The sequence below is a fragment of the Rhinoraja longicauda genome, chromosome 38 (assembly GCF_053455715.1).
Source record: "Rhinoraja longicauda isolate Sanriku21f chromosome 38, sRhiLon1.1, whole genome shotgun sequence".
In the NCBI taxonomy this organism is placed as follows: Eukaryota; Metazoa; Chordata; class Chondrichthyes; order Rajiformes; family Arhynchobatidae; genus Rhinoraja; species Rhinoraja longicauda.
The window spans coordinates 8,292,032-8,312,397 of NC_135990.1; the positions used below are offsets into that span (position 1 = coordinate 8,292,032).

Sequence of the window (20,366 nt, forward strand, 5' to 3'; positions counted from 1 at the left end):
CATCTCTGGATAAAAGGAATAGACAATGTTTTGGGTCGAGACCCACTGAGTTACTCCAGCTTTTTGTGTCTATCATTAATTCTGTTGTTCTGTTTATTTTGTTAAGAGTTTATTGCTGGTTTGTTTCATTTAGATGAAACTTGTTTAATTCAAACAACTTCTACTTTTGAGGCGCTAACACACATTTAAATCTTTATCTCATCTCTAAAGTTATGACCTTGACATAACTTTATCAGGCAACTTTCTGAAGTTGGTTTGAATTCAAATTGAAAATTACATGACTTCATGCAAGGACATGTTGTACTTAAGAATGCAATGTGCCCTCTGTTGATGAGAATAAAATTATCAAGTAATTTATTTTACATTTATAGCTTTGTCATTTGTGAGAATGGAGTCATTGCAGTGTGTCAGCTAAATATAATTTTCTAAATTGCAGTTTAATTCACTTGACACACGAACGTTTCGCTGTCAATAATAGAGGTATTGAAGAACAAAAGATTGGGTTACAAAAATTATTCAGGTGCTGGAGAATACATGGATTCTTAGTCAATATACTTTGGAGACCATCATGTAGAACTGAGGGATCATTTGGATCATTGAAAGAATAGGGTAAAAATGAAACAGGTGAAATTGTGTGTTTTTGAGATTTAATGTTCCTTTATTTTTGTGGGGATTTATGAGATTACAGAATTACAGAGAAATGTGAGGTGTTTCATTTTGGGAAGTCTAACATGGGCAGGACCTGCACAGTGAATGGTAGGGCTCTGGGTAGTGTTGAAGAGCAGAGGGATCTCGGAGTGCAGGTGCATGGTTCCTTGAAGGTCGAGTTGTAGGTAGATAAGGTGGTCAAAAAGGCTTTTGGTACATTAACCTTCAGTCAGAGTATTGAGTGCAGACGTTGGGAGGTCATGTTGCAGTTGTATAAGACATTGGTAAGACCGCATTTAGAGTATCATGTTCAGTTCTGGGCACCATTTTATAGGAAAGGTATTGCCGAGCTGGAATGAGTACAGAGAAGATTTATGAGGATGTTGCCAGGACTGGAGGGTCTGAGCTATAGGGAGAGGTTGAGTAGGCTGGGACTCTATTCCCTGGAGCACAGGAGGATGAGGGGTGATCTTATAGAGGTGTATAAAATCATGAGAGGAATAGATCGGGTAGATGCAGATCTTGCCCAGAGTAGGTGAATCGAGGACCAAAGGACATAGGTTTAAGGTGAAGGTGAAAAGATTTAATCAGAATCTGAGGGATAACTTTTTCACATAAAGGGTGATGGGTATATGGAACAAGCTGCCAGAGGAGGTAGTTGAGGCTGGGACTATCCCAAAGTTTAAGAAGCAGTTAGAATAGGATAGGTTTGGAGGGATATGGATCAAACCCAGGCAGGTGGGACTAGTGTAGCTGGGACATTATTGGCCAGTGTGGGCAAATTGGGCCGAGGGCTGTTTCCGCGCTATGACTATGACTGTAATAGATTTTTGAAAACTTATACTTATGCAGCCACCAATTTGTCAAATGAAATTGTCAGACTATTCACTGTTGAATAGGGGATCTGGTAATTGGTACATGAATTAAATAATACTTTATTGTCATGTGACAAAGTCACAGTGAAATTCTTTGCTTTCTACGCAAGGTATGCAATAGTCACCATATAAAGGGCGCTGACAAAGTTACAAAGTAGTACACTTGAGAAAGTTTGCTTCTTAGCAGTTAGATTGAGGTATAATCTAAGCTGGAACACTTTCTTTTAAACTAGCCTTGTAGCTTTGAATGAAAGACTTTTTAACAAAACATTTTCATCATGTTAAATGCATTAATTTTAAGGGAATTATTCGGTGACGAGCAATATATACTCGGCAGTCTTGCATGTATGTTATTGCTAATAAAAGCTGCCTTGTTTAAGCACAAAAAAACAAGTTTTGCTTTTCAATGCTCCAGATTCACAGTTCCCTACCAGTGTATGGTAAGGCTGGAAAGGCATTAACTGAGACATTAACCAGCCTACAGAGTGAGTTACATGATGTAGTATTTGATTAGTTATCTGGCAGTGAACATTGTAATAATGGAGGATTCTGTCTGGAGAAGATTAAAAGTGCTAATATTTATTCTGCGTCTCGATCTATGGAATCTCTATGGGGCTGCAGGTCACTCTTAATTATCTCACATCCCAGCTGGGAATTTGCCTAGAGAGGAAATAATTTTTTGTAGATAGATTTCAATTTAAAATCACACTGATTAAATGTCGGCACTCGTGTATCTAAATAAAAAAAATCATTGCACCCTGGTTAATGAATCTTTTGTTCCATTTGCAGGTATGAGTTGACACACAGTATCAATTAAGAACCTTGTGGCGGATAAGGTGGAGCTGAATCAATGATTGTACAACAATGCAGTGAACAAGGTGTGTTTCATGAGTAGCTCTATGAAAAATGTCCGCCTGTAATACCTTCACTGAACACGTATGGAAACCTGGTGAATGTAAGAACTGTTTTAAACCCAAAAGTTTGCATTGCTTAACTACTACTTCTGAAACCCCTCCTCGTTCATATAACAATTTAAAAACTAATGCTAATCATAGCAACAACCAGAGGGGTAGGTCAGCCACTGGTCATTTTCGGCCTCCTGTTGCCAAGAAGCCAACAATTGCTGTGAAGCCCACAATGATGGTCACAGATGGACAAACTGTGAGTCCAGAAATGGAGACGATGGAAAGCTGTGAAAATAAGCACATGTTTGTAGGATGGAATAGGAATGGAGTTGTAATCAGCAGGAAACTTGTGAACAATAATAATAATGAAGAAAGCAGCAGCAATTCTCAGAGACCTTGTGGTTCAGACAGGGTTAATAGTAATAGGAAACCTAACAATAACAACAATGGATTAACTGATGTATTGAAGGAAATTGTGGGCTTTGAACCCGAACCACACTTACAAGACCAAGATTGTGACAAAGAGACCTTTCTCGGACGCATCAACAAATGTTATCAGCGCTCATTGGAAAGGAAAATTCCTCCAAGCTGCATTGTGGCAGGTATGAAAGAGAACGCAGGGAAGCACGTTGTGCTCAGCAACAGGTCCGAGGTTATCAGCAACGAGGGAGGACTCTTCTGCTACCCCGACTGTTCCTTCCGCGGTGATTGCAGAGCGGAGAATGATCCAAGTGAGAATGTGACAGAAGAACGAGAAAGTTGGGATGAGAGTGACGAGGAGCTGTTGGCAATGGAAATACGAATGCGCGGTCAGCCACGTTTTGCTAATTTTAGGGCCAATACACTCTCTCCTGTCAGATTCTGCAATGACAAAAAGTGGAACACCGTGCCATTACGAAAGCAGTCCCTACTGAGAATTTGTGCTGTTGACTATGATGATAGTTATGATGATATCCTCAATGGATATGGCGATGAAGCCATGATCCCATATGGCCAGGACAGTTTACCAAGCGTTTTATCTTCTGAATCCACATCTCCTGATTCTTCGATGACAGATGGATCTCAAACAGGGACGACAAAAACTACACATCAACAACTTTGCAATGGTGATCTTACACCGAGTGACTGCAAAAGTGCTGGGTCAATTGAGCCAGATTACGAAAGCATTGGTGAAAATGAGCAGGTTTCCCGTGTAAAGCAGGCTCCGTTTAAACCAGCAAGAGGTACTGCGGTAAAGTCCCTCGAAACTCATAAAGCAGTTCTTGCTTTGAGGCTGGAGGAGAAAGATGGAAAGATAGCCTTGCAAAGTGAGAAGCAGGATTTGGATACAGGTTCCACAGACAGTTCTGGGCAAACTGTGACAATTAATATTATTCCAAAGGAAGAACAAGCAAAACCGTACAGGGTTGTAGACTTGGAACCACCAGGTATGTGTAAACCATACACTGTCGTTGATGTCTCAGCAGCAATGAACAGTAAAAAGTCTGGTAGTCCACCTGAATTGCTTCAAGGTCCAAAGACTTCACCGTTAAGTACAACCCCATCAACGCCACCTCCAAGCCAGATGAACAACCAGAAAAAGTCTAGTATCACTAGATATCAAGAAGTGTGGACTTCCAGCACAAGCCCTCGACAAAAGGTGCCTAGAGTCGCTTTAATGACGAGTAGCTCTGGTCCGACACCCCCGCCGAGACAGATGAGTCATAAATCTGCTCCTACTTCACCAACTAATACAAATATCATTTCCAAAACAATTCCGGTGAAGTCACCAAATCTGTCTGAAATTAAGTTTAATAGTTACAACAATGCTGGGATGCCCCCTTTCCCTATCATCATACACGATGAGCCAACGTATGCACAGAGCTCAAAGCATAAGGCTATAAAAGTACCAATAGTAATTAATCCAAATGCTTATGATAACTTAGCCATCTATAAAAGCTTCTTGGGTCCAAGTGGACAACATATGAAAAAGGACATTTCAGAACATGTGATGAGCCACACCTATGAAGAAATCGGATCAGGTGAAAAAAAATCTGTAAATTTGCCCCAAGCAAGTACCAGCACAGAAAGAAAAGTGCTTGGCACTGTTGCACAAAAAGTGCAGGAATTCAACAATGCGCAAAGCAAAGCACAAAACCCGTCCTCACCTCACAAATGCTTTGGATCCAACCAGTGCTCTCCTACTAAAGTTCAGCGATCTAATCAAGACTCGCCTTCCAGAAAAGAGGAAACTCCAGAAAGGCAGAAATTGTCAGTCGTCAGAGAAAATGCTAATGCTGTGCTCTCTCAAATTGTGGCATCCATTCAGCCTCCACAGCTGCCCCCTGAAAATCCTCAGACACAATCAAAAGCTAGCAGTGTAGAAGAGCTCTATTCTCAACCTCCTGCCATTTCAGAAGGCAGTGGTGATCCTTATATTCGTCCAAAGTCATTATTCACCCCGCAGGCAAGCAGTGGAACAGATCTATCTAAAGCAATGGATGGCAATGTTACGAAAGGACAGAAAGAAAGTATTCTTATAAAGCAAGTTACTGTTCCCACTTCTAAACCAATTACGGCACAATCCCCTGGTGCACTAAGTCAGAGTCCGAAGAGTGAACACCTGCCTCCGTTTCCACCCCCTCGTTCGACATCGTCCCCTTACCACGCAAGCAATCTTCTGCAGAAACATTTCAGTAACTGGGGGAAGCCAACAAGTCCCGTACAAACACCTGAGACCGAATGTCCATTGTTGAACCCCGAAAGTCGCCAGCGCCCACAAGAATCCAAACCGAAACGATGGATTTCCTTCAAAAGCTTCTTCCGTCGCCGTAAGACTGAGGAAGAGGAGGAGAAAGATAAAGACAAAGACAAGTTAATTGGATTGAATGGGCGGGTGATACATATGCTGCCACCACCACCCATACAACGACTGTGCAGTGAACAGAAAATATTAGAACCGTCTGAGCAACTGACTGCTATGCTGAATTACAAACCAGACCTTGGACTGGATGATGCAAAGGCTGAGGCTGGTAAATTAGATATTGCTGCAGTGGACACCAAAATTCACCCCACACTCAACGAAAAACAGGTCAAGGCATCTGGATTGAATGACAACGAAAAGCCTTCAACAAGTTTTGCTGAAAAGGGAAACGGGAACTGCAGTCTGGATGGACAAAGCCCTCCTCCTACTCCTCCACCAAAGAAATTTAATAAGTAAGTGTTATCTTTATTTAATTACTGATTTGCATTTGTCAGAAGTTAGGGCCAGTACTTTTTTCTGTCATCTTCCTTCCAAGTACATGTATGTTTTGTACCTTTTTTATGGAATCCCATTTATTTTTAGATTTGTTTGAATGAAATTATAGGGATAACTATCTTTGCAAATACATCCTTGCTAATCGTCACCTTCTCCAAGGGTTATTCTGTGGCTATTCTTCCTTTTTTGATTGAATGAATGAAAGATATAGCATGGAACAGGGTTATCGGCCCACCGGGTCCACACCTACCTTCGATCAACCATTCACGCAAGTTCTATATTGCCCAACCTTCTCATCCACTCCCTACACGCCAAGGGCAATTTACCTACATACCCACACGTCTTTGGAATGCAGGGAATTCTGAAAATGAGGAAATATCGATCACCCACTCTTTATAAGGTGATCTTTGTTGAATTGACAAGTTCTTTATGCAGTAGGCTTTTCCAACTAATTTTTTTTCTGGGTTCATTCCTTTTGCGCATCTGAATTTTGCCCTGGAAATATAAAAGGGAAGACTTCATCCATGTATTTCATTGTTGTGGAGGAAGAGAAAACCAATGTGCGTAAATCATAAAATTACTTTCTTAAAGGTCTTGGTTTCCTTTCTTTAGGTGAAGGCTTTATATGATTGATATTTTATCTTTTCAAGTTAAATTACTTCTTGAAACACTGCCACAGCTACAGAGCTTCTGCTGCACAGCCCTCGTGACCACGTGCAATTATGACCTCTAGTGTTTACTGTATGGAGTTTGTACATTCACCCTGTGGCATTTCTCCAGGTGTTCCGGTGTCCTCCCACACTTCAAAAATAGGTTAATTGGTCACTGTAAATTGCTCCTACTGTAGGTTATTGTGGGGAGTGGGTGGGATGCTGGGAGAATGAGATGGGATTCATGTGTGATTTGTGTAACTGGAAGGTTGATAGTTGGCATGAACTCAGTGGGTTGAAAGACATTTCTGTGCTCAATGAGTTCAATATGCATTAATACTTTCTTAAGAAAGTGCTGTTGCAGTTTTGGGTAGATTGGAGTTCATTCCAAGCAGCATGGTAACACACTACACCATTGAGCAATGGACTAATCCAAGTTGTCCTCTGTGTAGCTACCCAATTTCAAAAAAGCAGTTCCAAGCTGAGTGGAGAATAGATATGATCTCATATTTTCCTTTCCCCTGAACCCCAGACTGAAGAAGGAGCTCGACCCGAAACATCATCTATTCCTCTCCAGAGATGCTGCTTGCCCGCTGAGTTTCTCCAGCATTTTGTGTCTACCTTCGATTTAAACCAATATCTGCTGGGTTTTTTCGTATACATCTGCTGTTCCTTCCTACACATGGAGAATAGATATTCTTCGCAGGGAGAGGGGTGGGAGATTTGCGGTTCTGATAGTTCCTTCATAGTTCTTGGCTTTAATGAAATTTGCCATTTGCTTTATTAGTGCTGAGTTTTAATTATCTAATAATATTTCTCTGAAGACAGACACTCAGCGGGGCATACAGCATCTCTGGAGAAAAGGAACGGGTGACGTTTCAGTTAAAGATCCTTCTCCAGAGATGCTGTCTGACCCGCTGAGTTACTCCAGCTTTTTGTGTCTATCTTAAGTTTAAACCAGCATCTGCACTTCCTTCCTACTAAATATTTCTCTCTTTCCTTTGGCTGGATTGTGATAGAAAGAGAGGTAGTGCTAAATTTCATTCTGATCACAAATTTGACATATAGTCTTTAACTCTCTATCTATATTTATGTGAAATAATCTAATAGTTTATAATGTGGTCACCAATGCAGATAAATTTCTTTAATTAACCTCATCCAAATTGTCAGCATTAGTTGGATGAATTACATGCTGTGACATGTGCAAAACAGAGAGAAATTATATGATTCAGGGCAAACTATAATTGGAGTTCAATTATTGCAAGAAGGCCTTTTTAACATATAAATTTTATACATGTGAATTTCCATTGAAAAAAAAATCATTTTTCAGTGGGTCATATTGGAGCATCAATGGTTTTCAGAGTGAACTATTGATTTCTGTTGGTTTACGAGGCATGTCTGTATTTGCTGCTAATGTAACAAATGTTCTGTATGGGTTATATTGTACTGAATGGTATTCAGCAGGAATGGATAGAATTTATATTGTCCAAACATGTTAGAACTTTCAGTTTTCACGTGGAAGCTGGAGCTGGAGCCAAAATTATCATTTACAGGAGCAAAAACCACCAATCATTCCTCTGTTACCAGCTCTGCTCTTCCAATACGCTCCTGCCAAGCCTCCCATTTCCCTTTCTCCCAAAGACTGAACCATCCATATACTTAATTACATCAAGTGTTATGGATAAAGCATTATTCAAGTACAAGATCCTACATTACCAATATCTGTTTCAAATTTTCATCTGCCTCAAATCACCGTTCTAATCTTCCAGTTCAACTACCATCGACTTCTTATATAAAATTAGTTGAGTTTAGTTTATTGTCATATGTACCATGTACCGAGTCACGTGTGTCGTGGTACAGTGAAAAGCTCTTGTTGCGTGCTAACCAGTAAGCAGAAAGACAATATATGCGTACAATCGAGCCATCCACGGTGTAGTTACATGATAAAGGGAATAATGTGAATAATGTTTAGTGCAAGATAAAGTCCAGTAAAGTCTGAACAAAAATAGTCTGAGAGGCACCAATGAGGTAGATAGTAGCTCAGGATGGCTCTCTAGTTGGGAGGGTGGTTCAGTTGCCTGATAACAGCTGGGTAGAAACTGTCCCTGAATCTGTAGGAGTGCATTTTCACACTTTCTGTATGGAGTGTGGCTCTTTGTTGTGGGCTTTGCTGGCAAGCACAACCTTTATTGGCCTCGAGGAGGTGGTAGAATGAACCTACGCTACTGAAGTCTGTCTGGTGTAAGTACCTCCACAGTGCTGTTGGGAAGTGAGTTTCATGATGCAGATCCATTGACATTGAAGAAATGTTTATATATTTCTAATGGCTGATGATTCTATTCCCACAATGCTTGCTTGCCTTGTTCCCTGTCGTAGTAGAGTTCATGGGGATGGCTCTTGAAGCAGCCTTTGCAAGTAACTGAAGGACCTTTTGCAGATTGTGTGTACTCTACACTGCTGGTGGTGGGAAGGTTGAATGATTAGGTTAGGTTGCATCTTCAGCAGATGTTTTCTCCCCAAATGGAATCAAGTTTATCGCATGTTGTAACTGCATTCATCAAAGGAGTTAAAAGGAGTGTATTCCATTAAGCTTTGGACTTGTTATTGAAAAAGCTTTGAGGAATCATGGAGTGAGCTATGCAGAATGCCCGATCTCTGAATTCTTCTTGTAAAAACACGACACTTATGTGTAGTCAGTGGTGGGTTTCAGTTGTCCTTGTCGATGGTGTGGGACGTATTGATGTTAATGTCCTTAAACAACAATGGCGTGTTGTAAGGTTCTGTGTGGGAGAATCATTGCCTTGCGCTTTTCTAAGATTCATGTGATATTTAGAGATAAATGTAATTTAAAAAATTTATTTTCGGTCAGTTGATTTTATCAGTGATCATATAACAAGCCGCTGGAGGAACTCGGCGGGTTAGGCAGCATCTGTGGAGGGAGATGGTCTGACGACATTTCAGGTCGGGACCCTTCAGTAATAGGAAGTCGCAGAGACAAAAAATAAGTCATACGTGCATGCATCTCCACCACTCTCATCATCAGATGATGATCTCTCTCATCTTACATCAGACGATAAAAGCAGACAGCCCCAAACAGTTGCTGAGTGTTTAACAATGGGTTGATTTTGTGGAGTAATTATGAAAGGGTTATCCTGTGGCTTGTGTAAACTTGGATATAGTACATACTCTGTAATCTTGAACAAATTTGAGTGAGTTCTGGGGTGGGACTCCAGTAGCGAGGGAGAAATTATAAACAAAGTGCAAATAAATCTTTTTAAAGTTACGAGGAATGTTTCTGAGAAAAATGCTTTTGAAAAAAAAAGTCCTGTTTCTTCTTTATTTTAACATGTTAATATGTTGGTGGAATATGAGAAATTATGTTATATGGGAAATAAAATTGTGTTAGCAAGAAACAATGTTTGCATAAACCTTTCTCACATTTAGCTAGACTGCTAAAGGGTGACTGAGCAGAGGTCATGGCTAAGTCAGTAGCACTTGCCACATTAGTCAGAAGATTTTGGATTGAAGTTCCATTTTGGAGACTGTTGACTCTCCAGTGCACCTGGGCTTGTTGTTCTGAGGTTCTTTGTTTAAGATGTTAAACTGAAATTCTGATGGCTCACTCGCATGGAGTGAGAACCCACAACACCGTTTCTATGAAGTACATTAACTTGCCTCCAATGTCATAGTCAATATTTATCGCTCCCTCAATGTCAGTGAAACTGATTATCTGATCCCACAACATGTTATGATTATTACGTTTTAAAAGTCAGTGGCATTAAAGTGGTTTGGAACATCTTGGACCACGGAAGGCAGATAGTAGAGCTGCTGCTCCTCATCTCCAGTGATCCTAACCTCTGGTGCTGTTGGTGCAGAGTTTGCACAGAGGGACTGTGGTTTACCCCGGTATTCTCCCACATGCAAGATTGTAGGTTAATTGGTTGCTATAAATTGCCGCCAGTGTTATGGCGAGTGATAGAATCTGGGAGAATGTAGGGGAATGGGAAAATAATGGGATTATCTCATGATCCATCATAGATCCCTCAGTCTGAAGAAGGGTCTCGACCCGAAGCGTCACCCATTCCTTCTCTCCTGAGATGCTGCCTGACCCGCTGAGTTACTCCAGCATTTTGTGTCTACCTTCGATTTAAACCAGCATCTCCAGTTTTTCTACCTATAGATTTGAAGGAATGAAATGGCCACCTCCTATATCATAAAAAAATGTTTTAATATACATAAGCCTTTTTTATTAGGATATTATTGCCTCAAAGCTCCATGCCATCCATCCATAGCTGCAGATGTGGGAGAATTGGCTGCCAGAAGCTGCCACTCTTTTAAGGAGGAATTATATTGTTGGAAAGCAGAACTGGCTGTGAGGTGTTGTGAGATGTTTTAGTTTGCTAAATGTGCTTTATAAATTTATTGTTGATTAGAAACTAGTACAGAGGCAGAACAAATCTTGTCCACAGTTCACCCCCTCCAGTAGCAGCAAAACTTCCCAGCCCCTTGGACGCAGGTTAATCTACCTGCGGATCACCCGATATTGCATTAAATTGAGTATCGGAAACTTCCCTGAAGTAACTGTTTGGGGTTGGTGACTTGCTTTTTCTATTCTAAATGAACCTCAGGGCTGAAATAGATCCAATCTTTTTCCAGTCATGGCTGGTCGATAGTTTACAAATTGGTCAACCTTAAGGGCTACATTTTGTAACGATCGTAACTCTGGCATATCTTACATGAATCACTATTAAATATATATTACTGGAGGCTTGACTTGTTTTATCTGCAGATATGGGAGAATTTAAAAATATAGAATAAGGCCAACCAAAGTTGTGATTAATAAAGATAGACACAAAATGCAGGTCAGGCAGTATCTCTGGAGAAAATGGATAGGTGAAGCTTCTTCAGCCTGAAGAAGGGTCCTGACCTGAAACGTCACCTATCCATTTTCTCCAGCGATGCTATGTGACCTACTGAGTTACTCCAGCATTTTGTGTCTATTTTGGGGATAAACCAGCATCTGCAGTTCCTTTTTATTACAAGGATGTGCTAAATTAGTTTCATATGTTTACTTGCTTAATTTGACACCAAGTGCATGGCAAGCTCATTTTGTCTGTCTAAGCGATATAATAAATTATATTATGCCTACAAATGTAACTGTCTTAAAACCTCCTAAAATGTCAAAAGACTTGTTGAGAATTTGGAACATAGAACAGTACAGCACAGGATCAGGCCCTTTGGCCCACAATGTCTGTGTTGAACATGATGGCAAGTTAAATTAATCTTATCTGCCTGCACATGATCTGTATCCCTCCATTCCTTGCGCATCCATGAGCCCATCTAAAAGCTCCTTAATGCCACCATCTTATCTGCCTCCACCACCACCCTTGGCAGTGTGTTCCAGGTGCTCCATATATAAGAAAGAATTGCCCTGACCCTTTCACCTTAAATCTATGGTTTATAGTCTTTGACATTTACACTGTGGGAAAAAGTTTCTGACTGTCTGAAAGGTTCTAAATGCATGCATGTATGACGTTTTTGTCTGCATGACTTCCTATTGCTGATTTATGACCAACATCATTGAATCATAGTGATGTCTTCACAGAAACGGGCCATCTTCTCCTGCTGACCAAATGGGCATATTGGCCTTGTCCAATTTGTTTGTATTTTGCTCATAGCCCTCTAAACTTTTCCTATCCCTATCTGTCCAAATATCTTTTAAAAGTCATAATTGTATCTGCTTGTACAGCTTCTTCTAGCAGCTCATTGCAGATACCAACTACCCTCTGAATGAAAAAGTTGCCCATGAGGTTCCTCTTAAATCTCTCCCCTCACCGTCAGCCTATACCACCGAGTTTTATCATCCTCACTAAGTATGAACCAGATATACTTTATCAGTTACTTTAGCTATGTTTTATCAGTGTGAACCAAATCTGTGTTATAAAATAGTCTCAAGGAATACACTTTACATGTGAAACAAGTAATGACTGGTATGTTAATCATCAATTTAAGCGGCATTAAGCATGACTCATCAGTCATCAACATGCAGTAAAAGTGAGTTCATCTTTGTATCACCAATGTACTGGGAAATTGCATGGGTTTGCAGATTTTGATTAAAGTACAGGTAAACTGTAAATTTGGTTATCAATTTTGTTAATGAATAATTGTAACAACTCAGACCAAATTAGAGTCAGAGTCATGGATTACGGAAACAGATACTTTGATCTAATTCATCCATGTCAAACAAGATGCCTCATCTGAACTAGTCCCATTTGTCCATGTTTTGTCTATATCCCTCTAAACTTCCTTGCCATATACTTGCCTAAATATCTTAAATGTTGTTAATGTACCTTCCTAAATTACGTTCTCTGACAGCACTGACCGTTACCCACCAACCGCTGCATGAAAATGTTGCCCCACAGTTGCATATTAAATCTTACCTCCTCACCTTAAATCTCTGCCCTCTAATTCTACATTCCCTTACTTTTGAAGAAAGACTGTGTTCACCCTTTCTATTTCCCTCATAAGTTTTTACATCACTATAAAATAGACAATAGACAATAGGTGCAGGAGTAGGCCATTCGGCCCTTCGAGCCAGCACCACCATTCAATGTGATCATGGCTGATCATTTTCAATCAGTACCCCGTTCCAGCCTTCTCCCCATACCCCCTGACTCCGCTATCCTTAAGAGCTCTATCTAGCTCTCTCTTGAATGCATTCAGAGAATTGGCCTCCACTGCCTTCTGGGGCAGCGAATTCCACAGATTTACAAATCTCTGACTGAAAATGGTTTTGCTCATTCCCGTTCTAAATGGCCTACCCCTTATTCTTAAACTGTGGCCCCTGGTCCTGGACTCCCCCAACATTGGGAACATGTTTCCTGCCTCTAACGTGTCCAACCTCTTAATAATCTTAAATGTTTCGATAAGATCCCCTCTCATCCTTCTAAATTCCAGTGTATACAAGCCTAGCCGCTCCAGTCTCCTGCCATTCCGGGAATTAACCTAGTAAACCTTCGCTGCACGCCCTCAAAAGCAAGAATATCCTTCCTCAAATTTGGAGGCCAAAAATCACCCCTCATCCTCCTGAGCTCCAAGGAATAAAGTCCCAGCCTTCCCAATCTTTGTTCAGTTTGGTTTATGTTCAGTTTAGTTTATTATCGGGTGCAGTGAAAAGTATTTGTTGTGTGCTAACCGGCCAGCGGAAACACAATACATGATTACACGGTAGATGTTTCAGATCAAATTCCTTCATCTGGACTGAAAGAGTAAAGGGGAAATAGCCAGTATAACAAGATGGGGCAGAAGGACGGGGCAGTGGCTAGTAAATGATAGTTTGACGCAGGTGAGGAGGGGGTTGATTTGCAGATAAGAGTCAGATGTGGGAGTGGAGAGTTGAAATAGTGACTGAGGCAGGGAAGTGATATGTTGCCCGCCATAATGTTTGGGACAAAGACCCATCATTTATTTATTTGCCTCTGTTCTCCACAATTTGAGATTTATAATAGAAAAAATCACATGTAGTTAAAGTGCACATTGTCAAATTTTAATAAAGGCCATTTTTATGCATTTCGGTTTCACCATGTAGAAATTACAGCAGGGTTTATACATAGTCCCCCAATTTCAGGGCACCATATTGTATGGGACACAGCAATGTCATGTAAATGAAAGTAGTCTTGTTTCGTATTTTGTTGCACATCCTTTGCATGTAATGATTGCTTGAAGCCTGCGATTCATGGACATCACCAGTTGCTGGGTGTCTTCTTTGATGATGCTCTGCCAGGCTTGTATTGCAGCCATCATTAGCTTATGCTAGTTTGGGGAGCTAGTGCCCTTCAGTTTTCTCTTCAGCATATAAAAAGGCATGCTCAATTGGGTTCAGATTGGGTGATTGACTTGGCCACTCAAGAATTGACTATTTTTTAGCTTTGAAAAACTCCTTTGTTGCTTTAGCAATATGTTCGGGATCATTGTCTTGCTGTAGAATGAACCGTCGGCCAATGAGTTTTGAGGCATTTGTTTGAACTTGAGCAGATAGGATGTGTCTATACACTTCAGGGTTCATTATGCTACTACATCAGCAGTTGTATCATCAATGAAGATAAGTGAGCCAGTACCTTCAGCAGCCATACATGCCCAGGCCATAACACCCCCACCACCGTGTTTCACAGATGAGGTGGTATGCTTTGGATCTTGGGCAGTTCCTTCTCTCCTCCATACTTTGCTCTTGTCATCACTCTAATATAAGTTAATCTTCGTCTCATCTGTCCACAAGGCCTTTTTCCAGAACTGTGGTTGCTCTTTTAAGTACTTCTTCGCAAACTGTAACCTGGCCATCCTATTTTTATGGCTAACCAGTGGTTTGCATCTCGCAGTGTAGTCTCTGTATTTCTGTTCATGAAATCTTCTGCAGACAGTCCTGAAGAGTGTTTCTGATCTGTTGGACAGGTGTTTGGGGATTTTTCTTCATTATAGAGAGAATTCTTCTGTCATCAGCTGTGGAGATCTTCCTTGGCCCTTTGCAATTAGTAAGCTCACCAGTGCTCTCTTTCTTCTTAATGATGTTCCAAACAGTTGATTTTGGTAAGCCTAAGGTTTGGCTGATGTCTCTAACAGTTTTATTCTTGTTTCTCAGTCTCACAATGGCTTCTTTGACCTTCAATGGCACTACTTTGGTCCTCGTGTTGATAAACAGCAATAAAAGTTTCCAAAGGTGATGGAAAGACTGGAGGAAAGACGAGGTGCTGAGAGCTATCTTATATCTGCATTAAGGAGGCATTTAAACACACCTGAGCAATTACAAACGCCTGTGAAGCCATGTGTCCCAAACATTATGGTGCCCATGAAATGGGGGGAACTATGTATAAACACAGCTGTAATTTCTACATGGTGAAACCAAAATGTGTAAAAATGGCCTTTAATAAAATCTGACAATGTGCACTTTAAGCACATGGGATTTTTTCCATTACAATGGAAAAAATTATGGAGGGCACTGTAAGTGGAGAACAAAAGGCTGCAGATTATTGTGGAATCTGATGGAATATGAAGGTAGAGTAGAACCAAGACAGAAGGGACGATGACAGATGTGAACTATAGGGAGAGGAGTGGTGATCAAGGTCAAGGAAGGGGACAGTGGGAGAATTAGGACAAGGGGCCACAGTTTAAGAATAAGGGGTAGGCCATTTAGAACTGAGATGAGGAAAAACTTTTTCAGTCAGAGAGTTGTGAATCTGTGGAATTCTCTGCCTCAGAAGGCAGTGGAGGCCAATTCTCTGAATGCATTCAAGAGAGAGCTAGATAGAGCTCTTAAGGATAGCGGAGTCAGGGGGTATGGGGAGAAGGCAGGAACGGGGTACTGATTGAGAATGATCAGCCATGATCACATTGAATGGCGGTGCTGGCTCGAAGGGCCGAATGGCCTCCTCCTGCACCTATTGTCTATTGTCTAATTAATGTATACATGTCAATTATAATGTCCTCCGATATTTCCAAATATAACAGACTTTGAAACGTATTCTTTCAAAGACAGTTTATTTCCTGGTTTGTTGATTTTGATCAATGTTTTGGGTGCTCAGCTGGCTTGATGATATCAACTGACATTGGAAAGGTTAAAGTCCTGGCAATAGATTCCTGAAAGTGAGAACTTTCCTCAAGATAACAAAAGCTTCAGAGTTCTATGTGTTTGACTCCCAAGCACTGTTTTGCTGCAACAATACTGTTGCACAACTATTTATTTACCTGCTTTGCCTTAGTTACACAATCTTGATTATATTCTAAACTTCTGAATAGCAAAGCACAATCACTGCAGAATGTTACAGCAAGATTAATTAGTGTACAGGTCCACCGCCGATTTTCCGGCAATTGGTGGTCCGGCACCACCTTTAATCCGGATAAAATGACGAGTGTGCACTTGAACCCCCCCCCCCCCCGGAAGTCCTCCCGAAAATGTGGAAGTCCTCCCAAAATTGTAGACAACGCTCAGTACCATGAATTATGTCAAATGTTTCCAATCCTTTTCTCTGATGAGCTTTTTGGAAAAACTGAAAATATGGGGCGATTCTCTCCACTGCTAACCCCAAGATGAATAAAGTATGAATTTTCTAATCACTCGGTGTGCTTTTTACTTGTTCTAGACCAGAGGGGAAAAAAGCTCCTCTTTCATGTCCCCTATGCCATAAGTAAACCAAATTGTGGTGGGCTGTGGACAGGAGAAATGGTAGATTAGATTGCAGCTTTTATAAAGAGAGGGAGGAAAAGAGAGCCAAAATATGTGGAGAATCTTTTTTAGTTACTATTAACTTACAAACTATTAAAAAAGTTGAAACTAATTTTCAATTATTCAGAGTTTAAGAAAATAACTGCTGCTGCTGGTACAAATCGAAGGTATTTATTTCACAAAATGCTGGAGTAACTCAGCAGGTCAGGCAGCATCTCAGGAGAGATGGAATGGGTGATGTTTCGGGTCTCGTCCCGAAACGTCACCCATTCCTTCTCTCCTCAGATGCTGCCTGACCTGCTGAGTTACTCCAGCATTTTGTGAAATTCAATTATTCGGATGTTACAGCGACCAACAAATTTTAAAAATACTTCCAGAACATGCATTCAAATTTAAAAGTTTATTTATAAGATGGGCACCAACTTAACTCTATCTTACTCTTTAACAGTATGGAATCTGACTCACTGAAATGAAGTTGAGTTCAGCCATTCAAAGTGTTAACAAACCCGACTCAGTTGGTGACCTCTAACTATAGGTAGAGAATTCTGGCAGAATATCAGTACTGAGCCTGAGTTGGGAAGGTCTGGCTGATAATATCACTGCACCTAGAGCTGGCGACTTCTGAAGTTAATCAGCTGCTTTCAAACTATGTTTTGAAATTGAGAAGCAAATTCAAAACATTTGTTTCAATGGGGAGTTGTGTGAGTAATCTGAGCAGGTAAGTTAATGGTCAAACCTCTTGCAAATCTGTTGTAAGGTGCAGAGTTGAGTGGTGGAAAATATAAATAGTGTCTCAAGCATTAGTTTGACTTCAAGCTTGTAACTTGTATTTCACTTTGTACTGCAACATTCAAATAGATTGCTCAACAAGTGAGTAAAAAGGAATAAACTGCTTTAGGAGTGATCTTAAAGGCACTGTTCTTGGTGTTTAAACGAAGGTTTAAACACCATCTTTTAAATTCAGTGTTGAAGTTTTTATTTTGCTTTTTAACAAATACAATCTAAACACAAGGCTTTTTCTTGTTATCAAATGTGACACACCTTAGTTAACCATAAACCTTTGTGGCAGAACAGTGCTATGCAGAAACTGAAATGAGTTATGAACTTCAAATTAAGCTTTCTGTCCCCAGAACTCTTTAAGGGTAAAATACACGAGATTTAGAGAAACCTGTTTTACCAGATCTTATCTTGAAACAAGATTAATTGAAGACTGTAAAAGTAAGCTAAAATGGCCCAGGGATCTGTGAACCCGCAAGTTCTTGCAAGTCCTAAATAAGTTTCAACTAACACTCAAGTACACCCAAACTGCATAGTTTTCAACTATTTATAACTTAAGAAATGTTTTTAGATTCCCACAGTAGGTAAAAGTGACCGTTTTAATCAGAAAAGAATTATGTGTGAATGTTTGATGAATCATGAACATTGAAGATCTTTTTTTTTTCCCCCATTAAAGCAACCTTCCAGGTGAGATGACTGTTGAAGACATGTCACCACAGGAATCAGAAGTCCAAAGGTCAACATCGACGAGCCAGGAAACATCTGGCATAATGACTCTGATGTTGCCCACCACGGGATCTCAGGATGAAAAAGACACGGGCAGTGAGTCAGCTGATGAAAGCATCAGCAGTGCTACCTACAGCAATTTGGGTAAGAGACTACAGCAGTTGAGGACAATGGGCGTGGAAGGCGGAAATGGTTTTGATTTCTCCTTCGCTCTAGGCTTCCTGTAACTTCAAAAGTTGTTAAATGTATCAGTCAAGTCCTGGAGTGTTAGCTGCATCTGTGTACGGCAAAATTGTTCAATTGATTTGAGTGTCCCTGCTGATTGCCAAAACGTTCTGAAGGTTACAGTGTGAGGAATGCGGCTGTAATGTGGGCAATCCTGTTTAGGTAGCGCGGGCAGGAAGAGATTAGATTAAAGTCTAAGACGCCCTATCAAATGCTGTGCGGTGTAAAAAAATGGCCAAAATGACGGTAGCTTTCACAACCCCATGGCTCGACAACCTCTCTGTTCAGTAAAGGTAGGACTGTAGCATTTTAATATTGTTAAAATGCTTCTTTAAAAATTGTTGTTGATTGCTGGAATCTAACTTAAAACGACTGGGCGAGGAAAGAAAGGCTGGGGATGATAAGGCAGGAATGCAGTTTTAACACAATAACTGCTAAGGTAGGCGCACTTCTATTGTTTCACATTCGGTGTTCATTCATACTGTTTTTGAAACTGTACTAAATAATCAATGTCTTTTATTTTAAGAAAAGAATTTACCTAAATTTGTTTTCAATCTTTATAATCAGAAATACAAACAAGTTCAGACATAGCACATGCTTGCTTTCATTCTTCTCTCTTCACATGTATGAAAAGCTAACATTTTACAAACTCTTTAATGCTGTTCCTTTTGTAATCTACTGATTTTAAGGTTACTATTTATTTCTTCTTAAAACTGCACAACGTGAGAATGTTCAGCTCATTACCAAATTCGATACCTTGCCCTCATAAGTGAGGTCCTGAGAAATGTTCAACTGTGGCTCTCCTGTGACTAATGCATATTTCAGTGCAAAATATTTTTGCTCAGATTGAGTATCTGATAACAACTGAAATGCTCAAGTTTTAAACCTTTTGATTTTTGGGTGGGGGTGGGGAGGGGAGAATCACAAGCAGAATTTTTATTTATCATGGAGCACATACTCCTTTTGGGGGACACCACTTAATCTAACTCCACAGTGTTCAAGTGCACATTGGAAAAAGGCAGACTTAAACAAGGAACTTATCAAGTTACAGCTGCACTGAGCATAGGTAATGCTGTCATGAGAGCTAGGACACTTGTCTTGTCATAATGTTTATGATTATCTGTAACCAAATGTCCGTAGGCTTTAGTGGGGTATGGACCAAACGCGCAGGTGGTTCTAGCCTAGATGGACATCTTGGTCGGTATGGGCAAGTTGGGCCTGTTTCCGTGCTGTATAACTATAACTCAATTACTCTATAACTCTAATGGACTTGGTGTTCCCTAATCCTTGCTCAGGCATCACACAAGACATAGAACTGCGATTTCATTTACTTGGTGAGTGGGATTAAATGGTCCCCTGGCACAACATCAAAGATGAATGAAATAATTAAATCCTTTGTCCGTGCGCTTAAATATATTATCATTTAGCTCTTTGTCAGAGCTTGGTGCTTAGTAATGGCTTTTTCTATTGCACAGTCTGTCGGGCAAAACTGTCGCAGCTTTAAAGGTGTTGGGGATGTGTGTTAGAATTAATGAGACTCATTTTAAGTCCACTTCCTACCCTATTTCATTGTGAGATCACAGATTGTGAAATTATGACTAATTTCATGCCTGTTCTTGTTGACCTATGTGGGCTGTTTGTCACCCAATACACTGGATCTAAAATCTTTATTTTTGTCTTAAGTCCTCTGCAACCTAATCCTGTATCTCAACATACATCTTCCACCATCCTTTAATCCTCTATTTTAAACATTATCTTTATTTTCCCTCATAGTTGCTGTCCACACAATCATATGTTGCTACACTCCCACTTTCTTGAACCCTCCAGGTAGTTCTTTGCCCCTCCTTTCCATCTCTGTGAAATCTTCTTAGTCCAATGCTTCCATCATTTTGGTCTCGCATCCAATTTCTCAATTCAGTTATGATATCCATGTTATTTTGGAGTGCATGGAACATGCTGCCAGTGGTGAGGGTGGAGGCAGATATGAGACTTTCAAGAGACATATGCATTCAAGAGACTTTTAGATGGCACATGGATATACAAAGAATGGAAGGATATTGATCACGTGTAGACAGAGGAGATTGGTTTCCCTTGACATCCTGTTTG

The 20,366-nt window shown here is 40.4% G+C and overlaps 1 protein-coding gene across 1 annotated transcript in view; it reads left to right on the forward strand.

The window, feature by feature from the left end:
• Window positions 1-20,366, forward strand: part of peak1 (pseudopodium-enriched atypical kinase 1) — a 129,582-nt gene that overhangs the window by 85,437 nt on the left and 23,779 nt on the right. The window contains exons 5-6 of the mRNA XM_078429978.1: window positions 2,313-5,623; window positions 17,986-18,179. Coding sequence (XP_078286104.1) covers window positions 2,430-5,623; window positions 17,986-18,179 — 3,388 coding nt within the window. The 5' untranslated portion in view covers window positions 2,313-2,429. The remainder of the gene's footprint in view (window positions 1-2,312; window positions 5,624-17,985; window positions 18,180-20,366) is intronic.